The 16,633-nt window shown below is 47.6% G+C and overlaps 1 protein-coding gene across 1 annotated transcript; it reads right to left on the bottom strand.

Annotated features, from left to right (window-relative positions):
• Nucleotides 1–256: 256 nt before the first annotated feature.
• LOC309649819 (somatotropin) lies at nt 257–16,569 on the bottom strand. Its single transcript, XM_082440253.1, has 5 exons — nt 9,400–16,569; nt 8,986–9,146; nt 8,666–8,782; nt 8,274–8,435; nt 257–7,998 (listed from the first exon to the last, which is right to left on the bottom strand). The coding sequence occupies exons 1-5, from the start codon at nt 9,557–9,559 to the stop codon at nt 7,798–7,800; spliced, it is 801 nt and encodes a 266-aa protein (XP_082296379.1). The 5' UTR covers nt 9,560–16,569; the 3' UTR covers nt 257–7,797.
• Between the last annotated feature and the right edge of the window lie 64 nt (nt 16,570–16,633).

Raw genomic sequence — 16,633 nt, 5'->3', positions numbered from 1 at the left:
AAATTGAAATCATATCAAGCATCTTTTCTGACCACAATGCTCTGAGATTAGAAATGAACTACAGGGAAAAAAACGTAAAAAGCACAAACACATGGAGGCTAAACAATACGTTCCTAAATAACCAAAAGATCACTTAAGAAATCAAAGAGGAAATCAAAAAATACCTAGAGACAAATGACAATAAAAACACAATGATCCACAACCTATGGCATGCAGCAAAAGCAGTTCTAAGAGGGAAGTTTATAGCTATACAAGCCTACCTCAAGAAACAAGAAAAATCTCAAATAAACAATCTAACCTTACACTTAAAGGAACTAGAGAAAGAAGAACAAACAAAACCCAAAGTTAGCAGAAGGAAAGAAATCATAAAGATCACAGCAGAAATAAATGAAATAGAAACAAAGAAAACAATAGCAAAGATCAATAAAACTAAAAGCTGGTTCTTTGAGAAGATAAACAAAATTGATAAACCATTAGCCAGACTCATCAAGAAAAAGAGGGAGAGGACTCAGATCAATAAAATTAGAAATGAAAAAGGAGAAGTTACAACAGACACCGCAGAAATACAAAGCATCCTAAAAGACTACTACAAGCAACTCTATGCCAACAAAATGGACAACCTGGAAGAAATGGACAAATTCTTAGAAAGGTACAACCTTCCCAGACTGAACCAGGAAGAAATAGAAAATATGAACAGACCAATCACAAGTAGTGAAATTGAAACTGTGATTAAAAATCTTCCAACAAACAAAAGTCCAGGACCAGATGGCTTCACAGGTGAATTCTATCAAACATTTAGAGAAGAGCTAACACCCATCCTTCTCAAACTCTTCCAAAAAATTGCAGAGGAAGGAACACTCCCAAACTCCTTCTATGAGGCCACCATCACCCTGATACCAAAACCAGACAAAGATACTACAAAAAAAGAAAATTACAGACCAATATCACTGATGAATATAGATGCAAAAATCATCAACAAAATACTAGCAAACAGAATCCAACAACACATTATAAGGATCATACACCATGATCAAGTGGGATTTATCCCAGGGATGCAAGGATTCTTCAATATACGCAAATCAATCAATGTGATACACCATATTAACAAATTGAAGAATAAAAACCATATGATCATCTCAATAGATGCAGAAAAAGCTTTTGACAAAATTCAACACCCATTTATGATAAAAACTCTCCAGAAAGTGGACATAGAGGGAACCTACCTCAACATAATAGAGGCCATATACGACAAACCCACAGCAAACATCATTCTCAATGGTGAAAAACTGAAAGCATTTCCTCTAAGATCAGGAACAAGACAAGGATGTCCACTCTCACCACTATTATTCAACATAGTTTTGGAAGTCCTAGCCACGGCAATCAGAGAAGAAAAAGAAATAAAAGGAATACAAATTGGGAAAGAAGAAGTAAAACTGTCACTGTTTGCAGATGACATGATACTATACATAGAGAATCTTAAAGATGCCACCAGAAAACTACTAGAGCTAATCAATGAATTTGGTAAAGTTGCAGGATACAAAATTAATGCACAGAAATCTCTTGCATTCCTATACACTAATGATGAAAAATCTGAAAGAGAAATTAAGGAAACACTCCCATTTACCACTGCAACAAAAAGAATTAAATACCTAGGAATAAACCTACCTAGGGAGACAAAAGAACTGTATGCAGAAAACTATAAGACACTGATGAAAGAATTTAAATATGATACCAACAGATGGAGAGATATACCATGTTCTTGGATTGGAAGAATCAATATTGTGAAAATGACTATACTACCCAAAGCAATCTACAGATTCAATGCAATCCCTATCAAATTACCAATGGCATTTTTTACAGAACTAGAACAAAAAAATCTTAAAATTTGTATGGAGACACAAAAGACCCCGAATAGCCAAAGCAGTCTTGAGGGAAAAGAACGGAGCTGGAGGAATCAGACTCCCTGACTTCAGACTATACTACAAAGCTACAGTAATCAAGACAATATGGTACTGGCACAAAAACAGAAATACAGATCACTGGAACAGGATAGAAAGCCCAGAGATAAACCCACGCACCTATGGTCAACTAATCTATGACAAAGGAGGCAAGGATATACAATGGAGAAAAGACAGTCTCTTCAATAAGTGGTGCTGGGGAAACTGGACAGCTACATGTGAAAGAATGAAATTAGAACACTCTCTAACACCATACACAAAAATAAACTCAAAATGGATTCGAGACCTAAATGTAAGACCAGACACTATAAAACTCTTAGAGGAAAACATAGGAAGAACACTCTTTGACATAAATCACAGCAAGATCTTTTTTGATCCACCTCCTAGAGGAATGGAAATAAAAACAAAAATAAACAAATGGGACCTAATGAGACTTCAAAGCTTTTGCACAGCAAAGGAAACCATAAACAAGACGAAAAGACAACCCTCAGAATGGGAGAAAATATTTGCAAATGAATCAGCAGACAAAGGATTAATCTCCAAAATATATAAACAGCTCATGCAGCTCAATATTAAAGAAACAAACAACCCAATCCAAAAATGGGCAGAAGACCTAAACAGACATTTCTCCAAAGAAGACATACAGATGGCCAAGAAGCACATGAAAAGCTGCTCAACATCACTAATTATTAGAGAAATGCAAATCACAACTACAATGAGGTATCACCTCACACCAGTTAGAATGGGCATCATCAGAAAATCTACAAAAAACAAATGCTGGAGAGGGTGTGGAGAAAAGGGAACCCTCTTGCACTGTTGGTGAGAATGTAAATTGATACAGCCACTATGGAGAACAGTATGGAGGTTCCTTAAAAAACTAAAAATAGAATTATCATATGATCCAGCAATCCCACTACTGGGCATATACCCAGAGAAAACCATAATTCAAAAAGACACATGCACCCCAATGTTCATTGCAGCACTATTTACAATAGCCAGGTCATGGAAGCAACCTAAATGCCCATCGAAAGATGAATGGATAAAGAAGATGTGGTACATATATACAATGGAATATTACTCAGCCATAAAAAGGAACGAAATTGAGTCATTTGTTGAGACGTGGATGGATCTAGAGACTGTCATACAGAGTGAAGTAAATCAGAAAGAGAAAAACGAATATCGTATATTAACGCATGTATGTGGAACCTAGAAAAATGGTACAGATGAACCGGTTTGCAGGGCAGAAGTTGAGACACAGATGTAGAGAACAAATGTATGGACACCAAGGGGGGAAAGCCGTGGGGGGGGGGGTCGGTGGGGGGGGATGGTGGTGTGCTGAATTGGGCGATTGGGATTGACATGTATACACTGAGGTGTATAAAATTGATGACTAATAAGAACCTGCTGTATAAAAAAATAAATAAAATAAAATTCAAAAAAAAAAGTCAGAAATCCATGGCAACGACTGAGGGCCATCAAAAGTCATATACACCACTGATACTTCCTTTCTCTTTTTCCATTGTGTTCTCTCTTCCTCTTTTTCTATTCCATTTCCTTTTCCTTCCTCTACTTTCCCTTTTTTTTTTGTTGTTGTTGTTCCCTAAGATTTGGGACTACTCGTAGGAGGGCCAATTGTCCCAGTTTGCATTGAGCGGAGAGGTTCCTAAAACATGGGACTTTTGGCACTAAAATTGAGAAAGTCTCATGCAAACTGGCACGAACTGGTCACCCTAATACTGGTATCACTCAAAGTGTTTCTCAGCTTTGCCGGGGCCTGATTTAAAGAATTCACAAAGCAGTATCATTTTTGCTTATCCCAGAAGCCCAGGTCCTGTAATTCTGAGGACTTGTGAAGCAAGGGCAAAGTGTAAGTCCTCTCAAATGTGTATAAAAGGACAAAACTCACCATATGTATTTCAGCAATAATGATGGGAGAAATTCAGAATGATCATTTCAGGTTAAATTTAAAAGATTACATGGCATCAGAAAAACATTATTCCAAGGGGTCTAGGATTACTGGAGCTCTGCCTATTGAACTCTTTCTTCTGCAAATCTCACTAGTCTTAACCTTGGGGAAGACTTTTTCACTAGAAAATAATTTTTAAACATTTAAAATCATGCATTCAGATGTAATGTACAACATGGTGACTATAGTTAACACTGTACTGCATATTTGAAAGTTGCTAAGAGAATCGATCTTAAAAGTTCTGGGCTTCCCTGGTGGTGCAGTGGTTAAGAATCTGCCTGCCAATGCAGGGGACACAGGTTCGAGCCCTGGTCTGGGAAGATCCCACATGCTGTGGAGCAACTAAGTCCGTGCGCCACAGCTACTGAGCCTGTGCTCTATAGCCCACGAGCCACAATTACTGAGCCCGCGTGCTGCAACTACTGAAATCCGCATGCCTAGAGCCGGTGCTCTGCAAAAAGAGAAGCCACCGCGATGAGAAGCCTGCGCACCGCAACGAAGAGTAGCCCCCGCTCGCCGCAACTAGACGAAACCCGCACGCAGCAACGAAGACCCAACACAGCCAAAAATAAATAAATTAAAAAATAAATAAAATTTAAAAAATGTTTAAAAATAAAAGTTCTCATCACAAGAAAAAAATGTTTGTAACTATGTATGCTGACGGATATTAACTAGACTTATTGTGGTGCTCATTTTGCAATATATACAAATATCAAATCATTATGTTGTACACCTGAAACTAAAGTTTTTTGCCAATTATACCTCAATTTAAAAATTTAAATTGCAGTAAAATATTCATAACATAAACTTTACCACTTTAAACACACAGTTCAATAATAACTACATTCACATTGTTGTGAATTACACAACAGTTGTGTAATTCACAACAGAAACTCATTTTCATTTTGCAAAACTAAAAGTCTACCCATTAAACAACTCCCCATTCCACTTCCCCCCAGCCCCTGGTAACCAGCATTCTACTTTCTGTCTCTAAGAATTTGACTACTCAAAGTACTTCACATGGGAGGAATCATCCAGTATTTGTCCTTTTGCTACTGACTTATTAGAATTTTTTAAATTGACTGGTTAGAACTGGAAACAGAAAGTGTCGAAACTGGCCCAGGTCTCTCATCTCCTTTTGCCCCCTTTTACCAATACAATACCTGTGGACACGTGCATTTCATCTTTGTGGTCCCAACTCAGTGATTCTCAGCCTTCTCACCTGGGGAGTTTTAAAAATTCTCTTGTCCAGATCCCATCCCAGATCCATTAAAGTCAGAATCTCAGGGAGTGAAGGCTACAGAAAACACCCCCGGCATTTCTAATTTACAGCCGAGTTTGCCATCCAACGCCTCACTGGAGAGCTGAAAGGGAGATTAACAGTTGGCAAATCAAAGAGTTTAGGGTAGATGGTCTTTAAGGTCTTTTTAAATTCAAAAATTTTGCAAAATCCACTAGCGTCTTCGTAATTCTCAACCAGCAGTGGTTGAGTTGATTCAGCTACGCCCGCCCAGAAGGAGCTGAGTGGAAGCTCTCTGGAGTGTGGGTCCCTCTGCAGTCAACTGCTGCCATGACAGCCCCACTTTAGAACCCTCTTACTAGTGGCTACAACACCCCTCTCTGCAGGCACCCCTCTCCTGCCACATTCATTCAACACATACTTCTTAAGATGGCTCACTTTCCTTTTTTTTTTTGCCACACCACACGCATGTGGAATCTTAGCTCCCCGAACAGGGATTGAACCCTTGCCCCCTGCAGTGGAAGCATGGAGTCTTAACCGCTGGACCGCCAGGGAAGTCCCCTCACTTTCCTTTTAAAACACTTATTCAAGCCAATAGATAATAATATTTGTGCTTAATACATCAACTTCTAAAAGACCATGAGATATGCAAATAATTCTAAGGTCAAATGAGGGCTATTACAGGGACATTGATTTCAGCTGAATGTAAGAAATACTTCACTGAAACCAGAGGGGTTTAATAGAATAAATTACCTTGGAAAATAGTAATTCCCTTGACACCAGTGCTACACAAGTGAGTACCATCTGTGAGGGAGGCTATAGGGTAAGAATCCTAAATTAGAAGGAATTAGGATGACCTGTGAGGCCCTTCTAACTCCAAAACTCCATGATTTAAAAGTCAGACAAAAATGACCTAAGGCAGAGGAATGGTTTCTGAGTTAAGAAATGGAGCTCCAGGGTTCTGATTATTCCAACTTTCAACTACTCCCCAGGTTTACATTTACATTAGTTACTTGATGTAAAATATCCAAAATGAATACACGTGAGTCCCATTTTGAAGAAAATTCATTATGGCATGTAAAACTTCGAGCTTTTCAGGAAGATTTATTGATTATTTGCATTGTGAAAGAATTATTGACTTTGTGAAATCATGTTTGGACGATAGCGTTACTTTGAGCATCTAACTATTAATTTACAGATCACTAGTTACTTAGCCAAGGTGCTTGGGTGACTAAAAACTTAACTCTTAAAGCTGCCCTTTTAAGTTCATTTGGAAATAAAACAGAAACATCTGAGGTGCCATTAGGAAAACAGAACGTGATTCAATAACAAGTACTTGAACATTCCCTTGGAAAACACAGAGCACCCCACAATTCAATGCAAAACCAGCTGCAACTTCTTGAGTGCTGTACTGTGTCAGTCACTTCAGAAACCTCATTTCATTTAATCCTCACATAAGCCTTGTAAGGCAATACACTATTATCTCCATTTTATCCGTGAGGAAATTGGGTCTCAGGGAGGTTAAGTAATTTCTTCCCGAACATAAGTTCAAGTCCAAGTCTTTCTGATTCTTTCCCTTATACCAAGTTATCCCAATCCACTCCTCTAAGAACAAATTGTCCACTGACAGCTTGAAGACCACATGTGCTCGGGTTAACTTTTGCCCTTAAAGTGTTTTCAATAAGAATTAGTTGCCAATGTTTAAACATTAGATTTTACATGAAAGTCTGGATGTCCTGTCTGTCTCGAAGAATCAGAAGGTCTGGCAGCCCTGCTCCTGCAGTCTTGACAAGGCCGATGGGCCCCATCCTTAGCTGGGGCCTGAGTTCTTTGGGTTGCTCTGGTCCGCACCCCTCTGTGCTGTATCCCTCACAAGCAGGCTGAGAGCTAGTTGCTATCTCTCCCTTTACATGCAGCCCTTATTACTTATGTATGTACCTACCTGGCACCTGTTGGCACTGAATTTGCAAACCTCAGTTTAGAATCTCTCTTCCACATCCCTTGCCCCAGTTCAGATCCCAAACGTTCTGGTTCTGTTTGTCCCAAAGCCATTTTTGCATTGTTCCCATTTCCCAAGGGTAGTTGGGCTGAACGTGTATTCACCTTAAAATTTCTGCACAAAGGTAGTTCTATGATTTCCTCACATGTTGGAGGCATTTTCTGTACTTCCGTACTTAATAGCCCGTCTTGCTTTCATTTCTTCCCACCCTTGGGGGCTAGGTTTGGTCTTGTGGTTCTGGTAGGGGAGAGAGAAATGCCTCCAAGTACTTTGGGGGTGGGGTGAGGGGAGTGGTCCTGACCTATGAGTCCCCAGCAAACTGGGACTACAGACCTGGGGAATGGACTGGGTGTGTCACAGAGAGAATGGGATGTGTCTGCTTCTTTCTAGCCCAGGAAGAACCGGGTCAATTATCGTTCAGCATCTGGGTTCCCATAGAGCCCAGAGGACCCCTGCAGGTTGTCTTCCCAACCCTCCCCTTGCTGTACTGCCCCCCTGCACCCCATAATAGAATGACACCTACTCAGACAATGTGATGCAACCTCGTTTTATTGGGAAAGGACGGTGGGCACTGGAGTGGCACTTTGCAGGGTCCGGGGAGGCACTGGGGAGGGGTAACAGAGATGCCCGGCAACTAGAAGGCACAGCTGCTCTCCACGAAGCGGCGACACTTCATGACCCGCAGGTACGTCTCAGCCTTGTGCAGGTCCTTCTTGAAGCAGGAGAGCAGCCCGTAGTTCTTGAGCAGCGCGTCATCACTGCGCATGTTTGTGTCAAATTTGTCGTAGGTCTGCTTGAGGATCTGCCCAGCCCGGGGGCTGCCATCTTCCAGCTCCTGCAAAAGGGAGGGAGAGACAGACAGGGAGCCCTTGGGAGCGGCTGCCTCCCGTCCCCTCCATTGGCCACCCTCCCCTCCAGGCTTGGAGAAGGGTGTGGAGGGAGGACTCACAAGGGGAAACGGGGAAAAGATTTCTCCCGGGTCAAGGCTGGACCGCCACGGAGAGAGCAGGCACCTCTCTTCCCCAGCCCACGTAAGCCCCCCATCCCTCGGCTAAGCCAGGAGAGGGCGGCCGCGGGCCCAGGCTGGGAGCCCCACTACGCCATCCCCACCCGCGTCAGGGCCTGGATGCCCTCCTCCAGGTCCTTCAGCTTCTCATAGACGCGGTCCGAGGTGCCAAACACCAGGCTGTTGGTGAAGACCCTGCTGAGGAACTGCACGGGCCCGAGCCACGCCTGGATGAGCAGCAGCGAGAAGCGGAGCAGCTCCACGTCCTGCGGGCAGATGGGTGGGTGGTGGGCGCCGCGAGGGCGGGGGCGGGGGGCAGCCGCGTAAGGCCGGCCTCTGCCCGCGGGCCTCCCGCCGCCATCCGTCACCTTCCGCCACCAGCCACCACCCTGCGCCTCCTCGGGGAGAAGACAGCCCAAGGCCCGCTGCGGAGAGATGGGGCAGCCTTCTGAGGATGAGGGAGGTCCCTGCCCCTCGGTCCGCGGTGGCCACTCACCGATCTCTGCTGGGCCTCGTCCTTGCCTGTGGGGGCCGGGATGGTCTCCGAGAAGCAGAAGGCAGCCTGGGCGTTCTGGATGGAGTATCTCTGTCCCTCTGGGATGTAGGCGCGCTCCTGGGAGAAGGAACACGCGCCCGGGTCTAGGCTGGTGCGCGGTTCTCCTCACCGCTTTATTAGGAACCCCCCTCAGTTTATGACAGCATCTTCACTCGGATAAAATACCTCTGAACGCCTTAGTTTCCTCCCACTACGTGGAGGGGGCACGGATTCACCCCTTCCTGCCACCCGCCACTAGTACGCATCCCTGAGGAGCTTACAAACTCTTTGTAGGTGTCAGCCGCCAGTTGGTGCAGGTGCTGGGCCCGGAGCACAGCGTTGGCAAACAGGCTGGACAGGGGCATGGCTGGGAAGGCGCCCACCTCCTGAGTCCAGGGCAGGCAGAGCAGGGCGAAAGCCAGGAGCATGGAGGTCCGAGGGCCTAGAGAGAGACAAGGAGGGCCGGAGAGGGAGGGGTCCAGAGAGCAAGAGGCCTGGTTCTCCTGCCAGCCCTCTACCGCCCCTCCGCCTCGGGGAATGAGAACATTTAAAACCTGATCACGTGTCCGAGGGTAGATATCCGTGCTCACATCCAGAAGCCCCAACGCCCGAGGTTAGTGCCCCCATATATCTGCAGGGCCCTCCCATCACCCTTCAGTACACACCAAGCCCGAGGGGATTTTAGGGGTGCTTACCTGCAGCCATCACAGCTGGTGAGCTGTCCACAGGACCCTGAGCTGTCTGGGGAGCTGGGTCCTGGGGTCCTGGAATTGGTCCCTTGTGGGCCCTTTTTATACCCTGGCCTCTTCTCGCTCTCCCTCTGCCCCCACCCGTTTTCTCTATACATTTATGCATGGGCCACCGGCGGGCCTGTGCTAATGGATAATTTAGAACCCCCTCCTACTCATCCTGTTCCCGCTTCTCCTCTGGGGTCATGTCCCCCAGGCTTGTCATCTTCCCCTCTCCACTGTCACCTGTCCTGAGGGCTGTACGCACAGAGTCTCAGCTTGAGAGACCACCCAATCCGTCCTCTTTTTAAGGGGGAGGTAGCAGAAGGGAGTAGCCCGAGTCCAGGCACACTGTGGCAGGGTGTCATTGCGGGGTTGGCCCCCAGGGTGAGGAGGGCCCAAGCTGGTCCCCTAAAGGGGGGCTATGTCAGGATGGATGTACCCTGAGAACTATGCGGATGCTTCCTCACTCTCTACCTCTTTCCTCCTCCCTGCACAGCTCCCCTCCATCCACCAGAGAGAATGTGTGTTTGGGGGAAGGGGGGCCAAGGACAGCAATAGATTCTGGGGTTTCTGGGCACAGATTCCACCTTTGCCCCATCACCATCCTCCTGCCACCTGATCCAGCCTGAGGCAGCTGGATGCAGGGCTAACACTGACCGCTAGAGGGCTCCAGCCCCACACATTGCCCTCCCCTTGGCCGGAGCATAGGGGCTCCCCCAGGTGGGTAGGGCAAAGGACCAAAACTTGAGGCATTGTCCCTGCTCCTTGGATGTGCCACAGAGATCCCGGGAACAGACACTGCTTACAACTGCTTCCTCCCATAGCCCTGTCACCGTCAGTGAACCTCAAATTTGGAAGAGCCCTTGAGGACTTGAGTCCCACCCCCAGCACTGGAGCTCTGGGCACAGCACACTGAAAGATGCCCTCTCCAGTCATTGCAGTCTCCTCCCCGTCTTCCTTCTCCTCCTTTTAATATTTGTATAGAGCTTATCAGGTTGTGAAGAGCATGCCCATGCAGTCTCACATTAGACCCTCAGGACCATCTTGTGAAGGAAGTATTATCACCCCATTTTACAGAGGAGGAGACCAAGGCTCAGAGAGGCTTACTTACATGAGCGCCCTCAGCCAAGGCAGCAGATCTCCAAATCCTTGCTCTTCCCACGTTGCAGCATCCCAAGCCCTTTCTTCAAAGCAGACTGGGTGGGCGCCACTCTGTTCTTTTTAACTTTTAAATCCCTCTGATCACAAGGGTCCTGCCCCTGATCACAAGAGTCCCTTTGCCTCATTTTGTCCTCCCTTAAGAGTCAGCTTGTTGTCCATCATTTTCCAGGTGAGACTGGCCCAGAGACATGGGGTGCCTGGCGGAGACCACATAGCAGGGCAAGGTCAGGGTCAGGAAGGCTAGGGCCACAGTCTTGCCACCTCCTGGTGCCCAGGGTTGGGGCTATTTCAGCATCTGGAGGTCACCAGCGTTAAATCGTCCCCAAGGATAAGAGCAGGAAAGAACATATTGCCCTCCGTTTCAACCTTCCATCCCTTGAGTCTAAGAACATTTAGCACTTGACCCTGTGGGGAAACAAACGAACGAACGAGAAAACCTTTCTAGAGGTGGTTGGTCATGGTGTTGCCAACCAATGCTGAAAAGTCACACCCCCATGGTCCAGAACCTGAGTGCTTGTGCCTTGCCATCTCCCCCTTTTAAGACCAGAAGACAGAGCTCTCTTTTCTCCCATCACTCCTGAACCATCACCCGACAGTGCCCCTGATTCTTCATCTGCTACGGAGGGCACTGGGACCTGTGGGAATTGTCCCCAGGCATGACCATAGGAGGACCAGAGGGGAGTGTCATTAAAGAAACAGGCTCTGAGGAAGGTGGGGCCACAGGAAAGGTGAGGACGCCCCTTTCCTCTCCTTCCAGAGCCACCAAAGGGGAGGAGCCAGGCAGAAAGTGGAGGAGGGTCTCTAAGCCCCACACAGCCTCCTGTGTCCTCCGCCACTTCTTCCTTCTAGGTCACCTGGGAGAAGGGACACTGAAGTGGAACCTCTCGTGACAGACTTCTAGCTAATGCTGGGGGGACTAGTATGTGAACTGTGGACCACGGGAGAAGCTCAGGCCTCCCCTAGGACTGAGGGTACAGGAGCCCGACTTGGGGACTACTTGAGAGCCACACAAGGTGGGCACAGGTGAGGTGTGTCTGAGGCTCCCTGCCAGGCAGGTTACTGACAAGAACAGGTGGGACCAGCCAGAGCAGGGGAGCGTCTCCTCTCACCAACCCACTTCCGGTTGGCCCACAGGATTCTGGGGACCCCCGGGATACACCTTTATAAAAGGTGACCACGGTGGCAGCCATCAGACCCAAAGAGGGAAGAACTGGAGGGTGGGGGGTGGATACTGGTGACCCTTCTCTCTAGTCTAGAAAAGGTCTTTTTCAGGGTCTTTAGTGATGGAGACACATACATAATTCATTGCTAGTAGAAGATAAACTTTGAATTAGACTTGGGAATTTCGTGCTCTTGCTAGGGAGGCACTCACCCCTTCTTGGGGGCACGACCTGGGGCCAGACCCCTGGCTTCTCCAGATTCAGAGGCTGCCGCACAATGGCCTCTGCACGGTGGCCAGTGAGGAGAGGCTGTGATCAGCATCTCCGGGGTCATCCTCAAAGGGTTCAGGATGAATCCCCCATCATCTTGGAATCCATGAATTTCAGTGTATTTGGAAGCCCTTCGTATTTTCAGATTTGACCGTCTCTGGGGTTCTCTGTACATATTGTGGAAATTCAAAGATCTACTCTTGATCCGAAAGTGGCCTCTTTCAGGCTTCAGGAGCACTTCTGAGGTTCAAGTCCACGCGGCTTGGGGCCATCTCATTGTTTAGAGTCATGCTTGCCCTGGTCTTAGGGAGAGCCGCAGAGGGACTGGGAGCAGCTCTTTCCATTCTCCCCTGGTCACTTGAGGTCCATGCTTCCCACCTCTAGCTCTGTCCTGCTTTCCTTGAGGCCAGAGGTTGGGATTGCCCCCAGGATATGCTCCACTTTGTCTTTGATTCAAGCATGAGTCTGATGACCGCGTTGATCACAGCTCATTGGGTCAATGTTTTTAGAGAATATTATGTGGGGATTCCCAAGGGCTTCTCCAGGGAGAGGTGGAAAAGGAGACCAACATTTCTGAGCGCCTTCCATGTGCCAGGCACTGTATTGAGTGATGCGGAGAGGGTGAGGTGCATTCATACAAGGACACTCAGGCTCAAAGAGATAAGTAGTTTGCCAGGAGTCTCTCAGCTCCTAAAAGATGGCAGCCCAAGGCCCCAGTCTTCCCACCACAACGAGCTCTTTAGAAGCCTCATCTAGGAAAGACAGTGGCGCCGCTGGGCGTGAAAGCACTATCCTTAGTGCAAAGCTAGCAGGGCGGGATCAAGTCCCCACTCAGAAGATGTTCAATGAAGCTTGGGGCGAATTGAATGCAAGGAGCTTCAGCCCAGAGTGAGGTACACAGGCACCAAGAAAAGAGGCAGTAAAAAAACAACTCGATGGAGCCCGATTTAATGAACCAAGTCGCATCATCCTTCACATTTGTGTTGCACATTTCAGTGTACATCACGTTTTCACTTCCTTTATCTCATCAGACCCTTGAGTTTGCCAGAGGGCTCAAGCATGGAGGAAGGGCCTTGGAGGGCTCTGGGGTGGGGGGGAGGATGAGGGCAGGCACTCCTGTGGGTTGATGGGGATGTTGTTTACAGTAGGTGAGGATCTCTGAACAATCTAGAAGTGCAAAACAATCTACATCACAGGACCTACTAAGTAATTTCCACTTGGGGGCTTATTCCCCAGGGAGACAAGCCCATTGAAAAAGAAATATAATAATACCGGGGTGTGTCCAGCAGCTGTGGGAAGTCTGAGGTGCTTTCCTGATTGGTGCTCTCAGCTGGAAATAACCTCTGCCTCCTTCTACCTTATTCTGTGGTTGTTTGTAAACATCTTGTTCCCCTTAAGGGAATGTAAGCTCTTTGAGGCTGGGTTCATGCCTTTCATCTCTTCATTCATTCACTCATTCTCTTTTTCCTGCATTAACTGATTCAATAAGCAGTTGTACCTTCCATGTGCCAGGTATTGTACCAGTTCATTATACCTACACGAATAAAGGACACAATCTTTTCTCTGCTGGAGTTTACAGTCTACGGGAGAGACAATAGCAAACAAATAAATACAGAATGATGAAATTTATACAGAAATTTCACATTGTGAAAACTACCATGAAAGAAATAGCTAAGATATAGAGGTGAGAGCATAGCTCTGGAGAGTGAGGGGACCTGGCAGCTGGCACCATCCCAGGCCTAGCAACTCACCAAGCATCTGCTGAGTGGATTGAATGGATGAAAAGACAGTGCCAGGGAAAGAACTCAAATATCCCCCCCGCCCCCGGCCAGAAATGGCAAGGCAGGCCATGACGTGTCTTGATGTTCTCCTCATAGTAGAATGAATTTAACATAACAAGAACAGAAAAAATGATTATATGGGATCTTGCCATGCACAGCAATACATACCTGAACAAATTTAAATGTAAAAAGGAGACAGGGCAGCATGCATATGCTGAGGGTGAGCACACAGACCCACAACTTGCAGAACCTGAGCCCCAAACAGGACCTCACGAGGCATCTGGCCCGCCCACTCCTGCCATGTGAGAAAGTGGTCTTAGGGCCGAGAGAACGATGTCTTTTTTTTTTTTTTTTTTTTAATTTGATCTGTGCATTAGGATCTGTCTAAATGTGTTTAAACAAACTACACTCTGAATTCAGGGTTTCAGTTTTGTTCATTTTTGTTTTCTGTGGAGTCACCTAAGTTTCCAAGTAAAGGCTTTGGGGTGGGAGATGGCCACTGAGGTGTCCCCAAGTGGCAGGTTTGTTGGTTTTGGTTTTTGTTTGTACCTGAGTCAATAGCAGTTCCCGAGGATGCCATAACTAGGTGCAGCCTGGAGAGCAGAGACAAATCCAGAAATTTCACAGATGTGGGCTCTGAATCCAGCTGCTGAGGTTGCCTACAGAGAGCAGAGCACGCGCGGACCAGAGTCCCTGGTCCCCCGGCTGGATGGCCTTTGAGGCCCTTTGCGGAAGATCCGGCCAGGCTGCACAACTGCTGGGGGTCCAGTGACACCCAAACAGCAGCAGCTTTCCGAGTTTTGTTTTGTTTTTCTCTAATCTCCAATTCTGCTGGAAAAACACCCAAACCCTTTGGTCAGAGCACCCCCGGCCTAGCAACACCTGCAGCCAGGGGGCCGGAAGTCAAGCTAGAACGGAGGAGGAACAAGCCTGTGCTTACCCCAGGCCCCGGGGGACAGGGCTGGATTCCCCCAGTGGGCAGCAGGGCATGTGCCCACCAAGGGCCCTCGGGGCTGCATTCTAAAGGAAGAGGGGCCCAGAGGGGCCCAGAGCTGGACTCCTGGAAGGATGGCCCAGTGACTCAACATCCTGGCCTATTAGGAAGGAGTGGGGTGTTTGGGGCTTTGGGACTTGTGAACAAGGGAGATGGCAAAGCTGTCCCAGGATTCTCTCCCTATGGCTCTCCTCCTCCTCTGGCTCAGGGTCCTTTGAAGGAGGCAGCTGTGATGTAGTAGAAAGAATGCTGAGTTTGGAGTCAGAAGATCTGTGTGTGACTTTTGGCCAATTATGGTAATCATCTCCCGGGGCTTCGATTTTCTCATTTTTAAAGTTGGGATGCAGCCGTCCCCCTTCCAGGGTAACAGTGGGGCAAGATCATGTAAATGAATATGGAGGTGTTCAATAAAATCTTATGGGCAGTTAAGAGATTCTCAATATATAAATATTTGGGGGACCCAGAAAAAGAGTCTGATTCACGTTCTGTATCTTGGTTGCGGTGGTGGTTATACAGACCTGTAAATCTAAAATTCGTGAAAAGAAAACGAAGTCAATTTTACTGTAGGATAATTTTCTAAAAACCAACATCTGGTTCAACTCCTTTGGACAAGATTTATGATTCCCGTTTTGTAGATAAAGCAACCGAGACCTGAGACGTTCATCACCCCCCACCAGCGTCACCCAGCTTTGTTTCCACTGCCTGTCAGTTCCGGGGGCCAGGGACCCATAAGACAGACATGGGGACACCTGTAGTGTAAGCCTCTGAGACAGAAGAACGGACCAGGGAGTGCTTCTACATCGTAACCATGAAGGCAGTGCCCTTGCGGGGTGGGTGTCTGGTGGTCGAGGCAGGTCTCCCTGCTCAGATGATTCTCTGCCAACAGTACTTCAAAGCATTAGGGAAACGCAGTTATTCAAAGATATTAAGTTGTCTTTCAAAAAAGCCAAGGCCTCCCCAGATTCAGGGCAGCCCCAAGCAGGGGGAAGACCCTGCTGTGGGGGGAGAAGTGAAGGCTCCGTCCCACCCCCAGCCGGCTGCCCAGGGTCCCTGGTGGAGGTCGAGGCCAGAATTAGCGCCACTATGCAAAGCAGCAGGAGAGGAAGGGCTGCAGCTCAGTGGAGACAGATGCCAAAACAAGCCAGTTTCCTCTGGCAGCCCGGACACCAGGGAGGGAGGAGGCCCGCCCCGGCTTGGCCCAGTCTGGCTCTGAGTGGGCACCGCTGAGCGACGCAGAGATGGACCTGAAACCCCAGGCTTGGGGGCCTTGGCCACCTGCCCCACCTGGAATCCCAGGGGGAGCTGCTCTCACGTGTCCCCCCATGCTGGCCTTGGTTAAACTGGCAGCTCCCTGAGGGCAAGGATTTCTCCCACCTGAATCCAGAGCATGAATGGCAAAGAGGTGTTCTGGGGTCCCCCCAGGGTCAACAGGAAGTGGAGCTCAGCCTGGCTCTGCACACAGAGGTTAATTTCACTTCAGCTCCCAGCCCTGAGCTGCTAGCAGTCACTCCTGCAGCTGGCAGGTTGGGGACCATTTTGCCTCTGATTTTGTGCTGGAAAGCCTGAAGGGGTTACCTAAGGACGCCCAGAGTTCACCACCACAGAGCCTCCCACTTTAGGAATCTCTCTTGCATAGCTCTGGGTCAAATTTTAAAAAATATCCAGGCTTGGTAGGGGACAAGGCGGTGTGTGATGGAGTCAGGGGAAACCCTGCCCTCAGGGAGCTTCTAATTTAACTGGAGAACAAGGCCAGTATGGGCAGCACAAGGTAGTAGCTACGCCAGAGCTGGAGAGGCCGGGGTCCAAACAGGGATTAGGCAGGGACTGGGCAC

The sequence above is a fragment of the Balaenoptera physalus genome (genome assembly GCF_965194825.1).
Source record: "Balaenoptera physalus genome assembly, chromosome: 20".
In the NCBI taxonomy this organism is placed as follows: domain Eukaryota; kingdom Metazoa; phylum Chordata; class Mammalia; order Artiodactyla; family Balaenopteridae; genus Balaenoptera; species Balaenoptera physalus.
Note: the sequence above shows the minus strand (reverse complement) of the source record. Positions and strands in the feature narration are given on the sequence as shown.

Bases quoted from the DNA above. Each gene is read 5' to 3' on its own strand.
- LOC309649819 (XM_082440253.1), bottom strand. From the start codon at position 9,559: ATGCATAAATGTATAGAGAAAACGGGTGGGGGCAGAGGGAGAGCGAGA. The intron at 9,147-9,399 runs GTAAGCACCCCT...GTCTCTCTCTAG, and splicing joins ACCAGCTGTGATGGCTGCAG to GCCCTCGGACCTCCATGCTC. The intron at 7,999-8,273 runs GTGGGGATGGCG...TCCCTTTTGCAG, and splicing joins GCATCCAGGCCCTGACGCGG to GAGCTGGAAGATGGCAGCCC.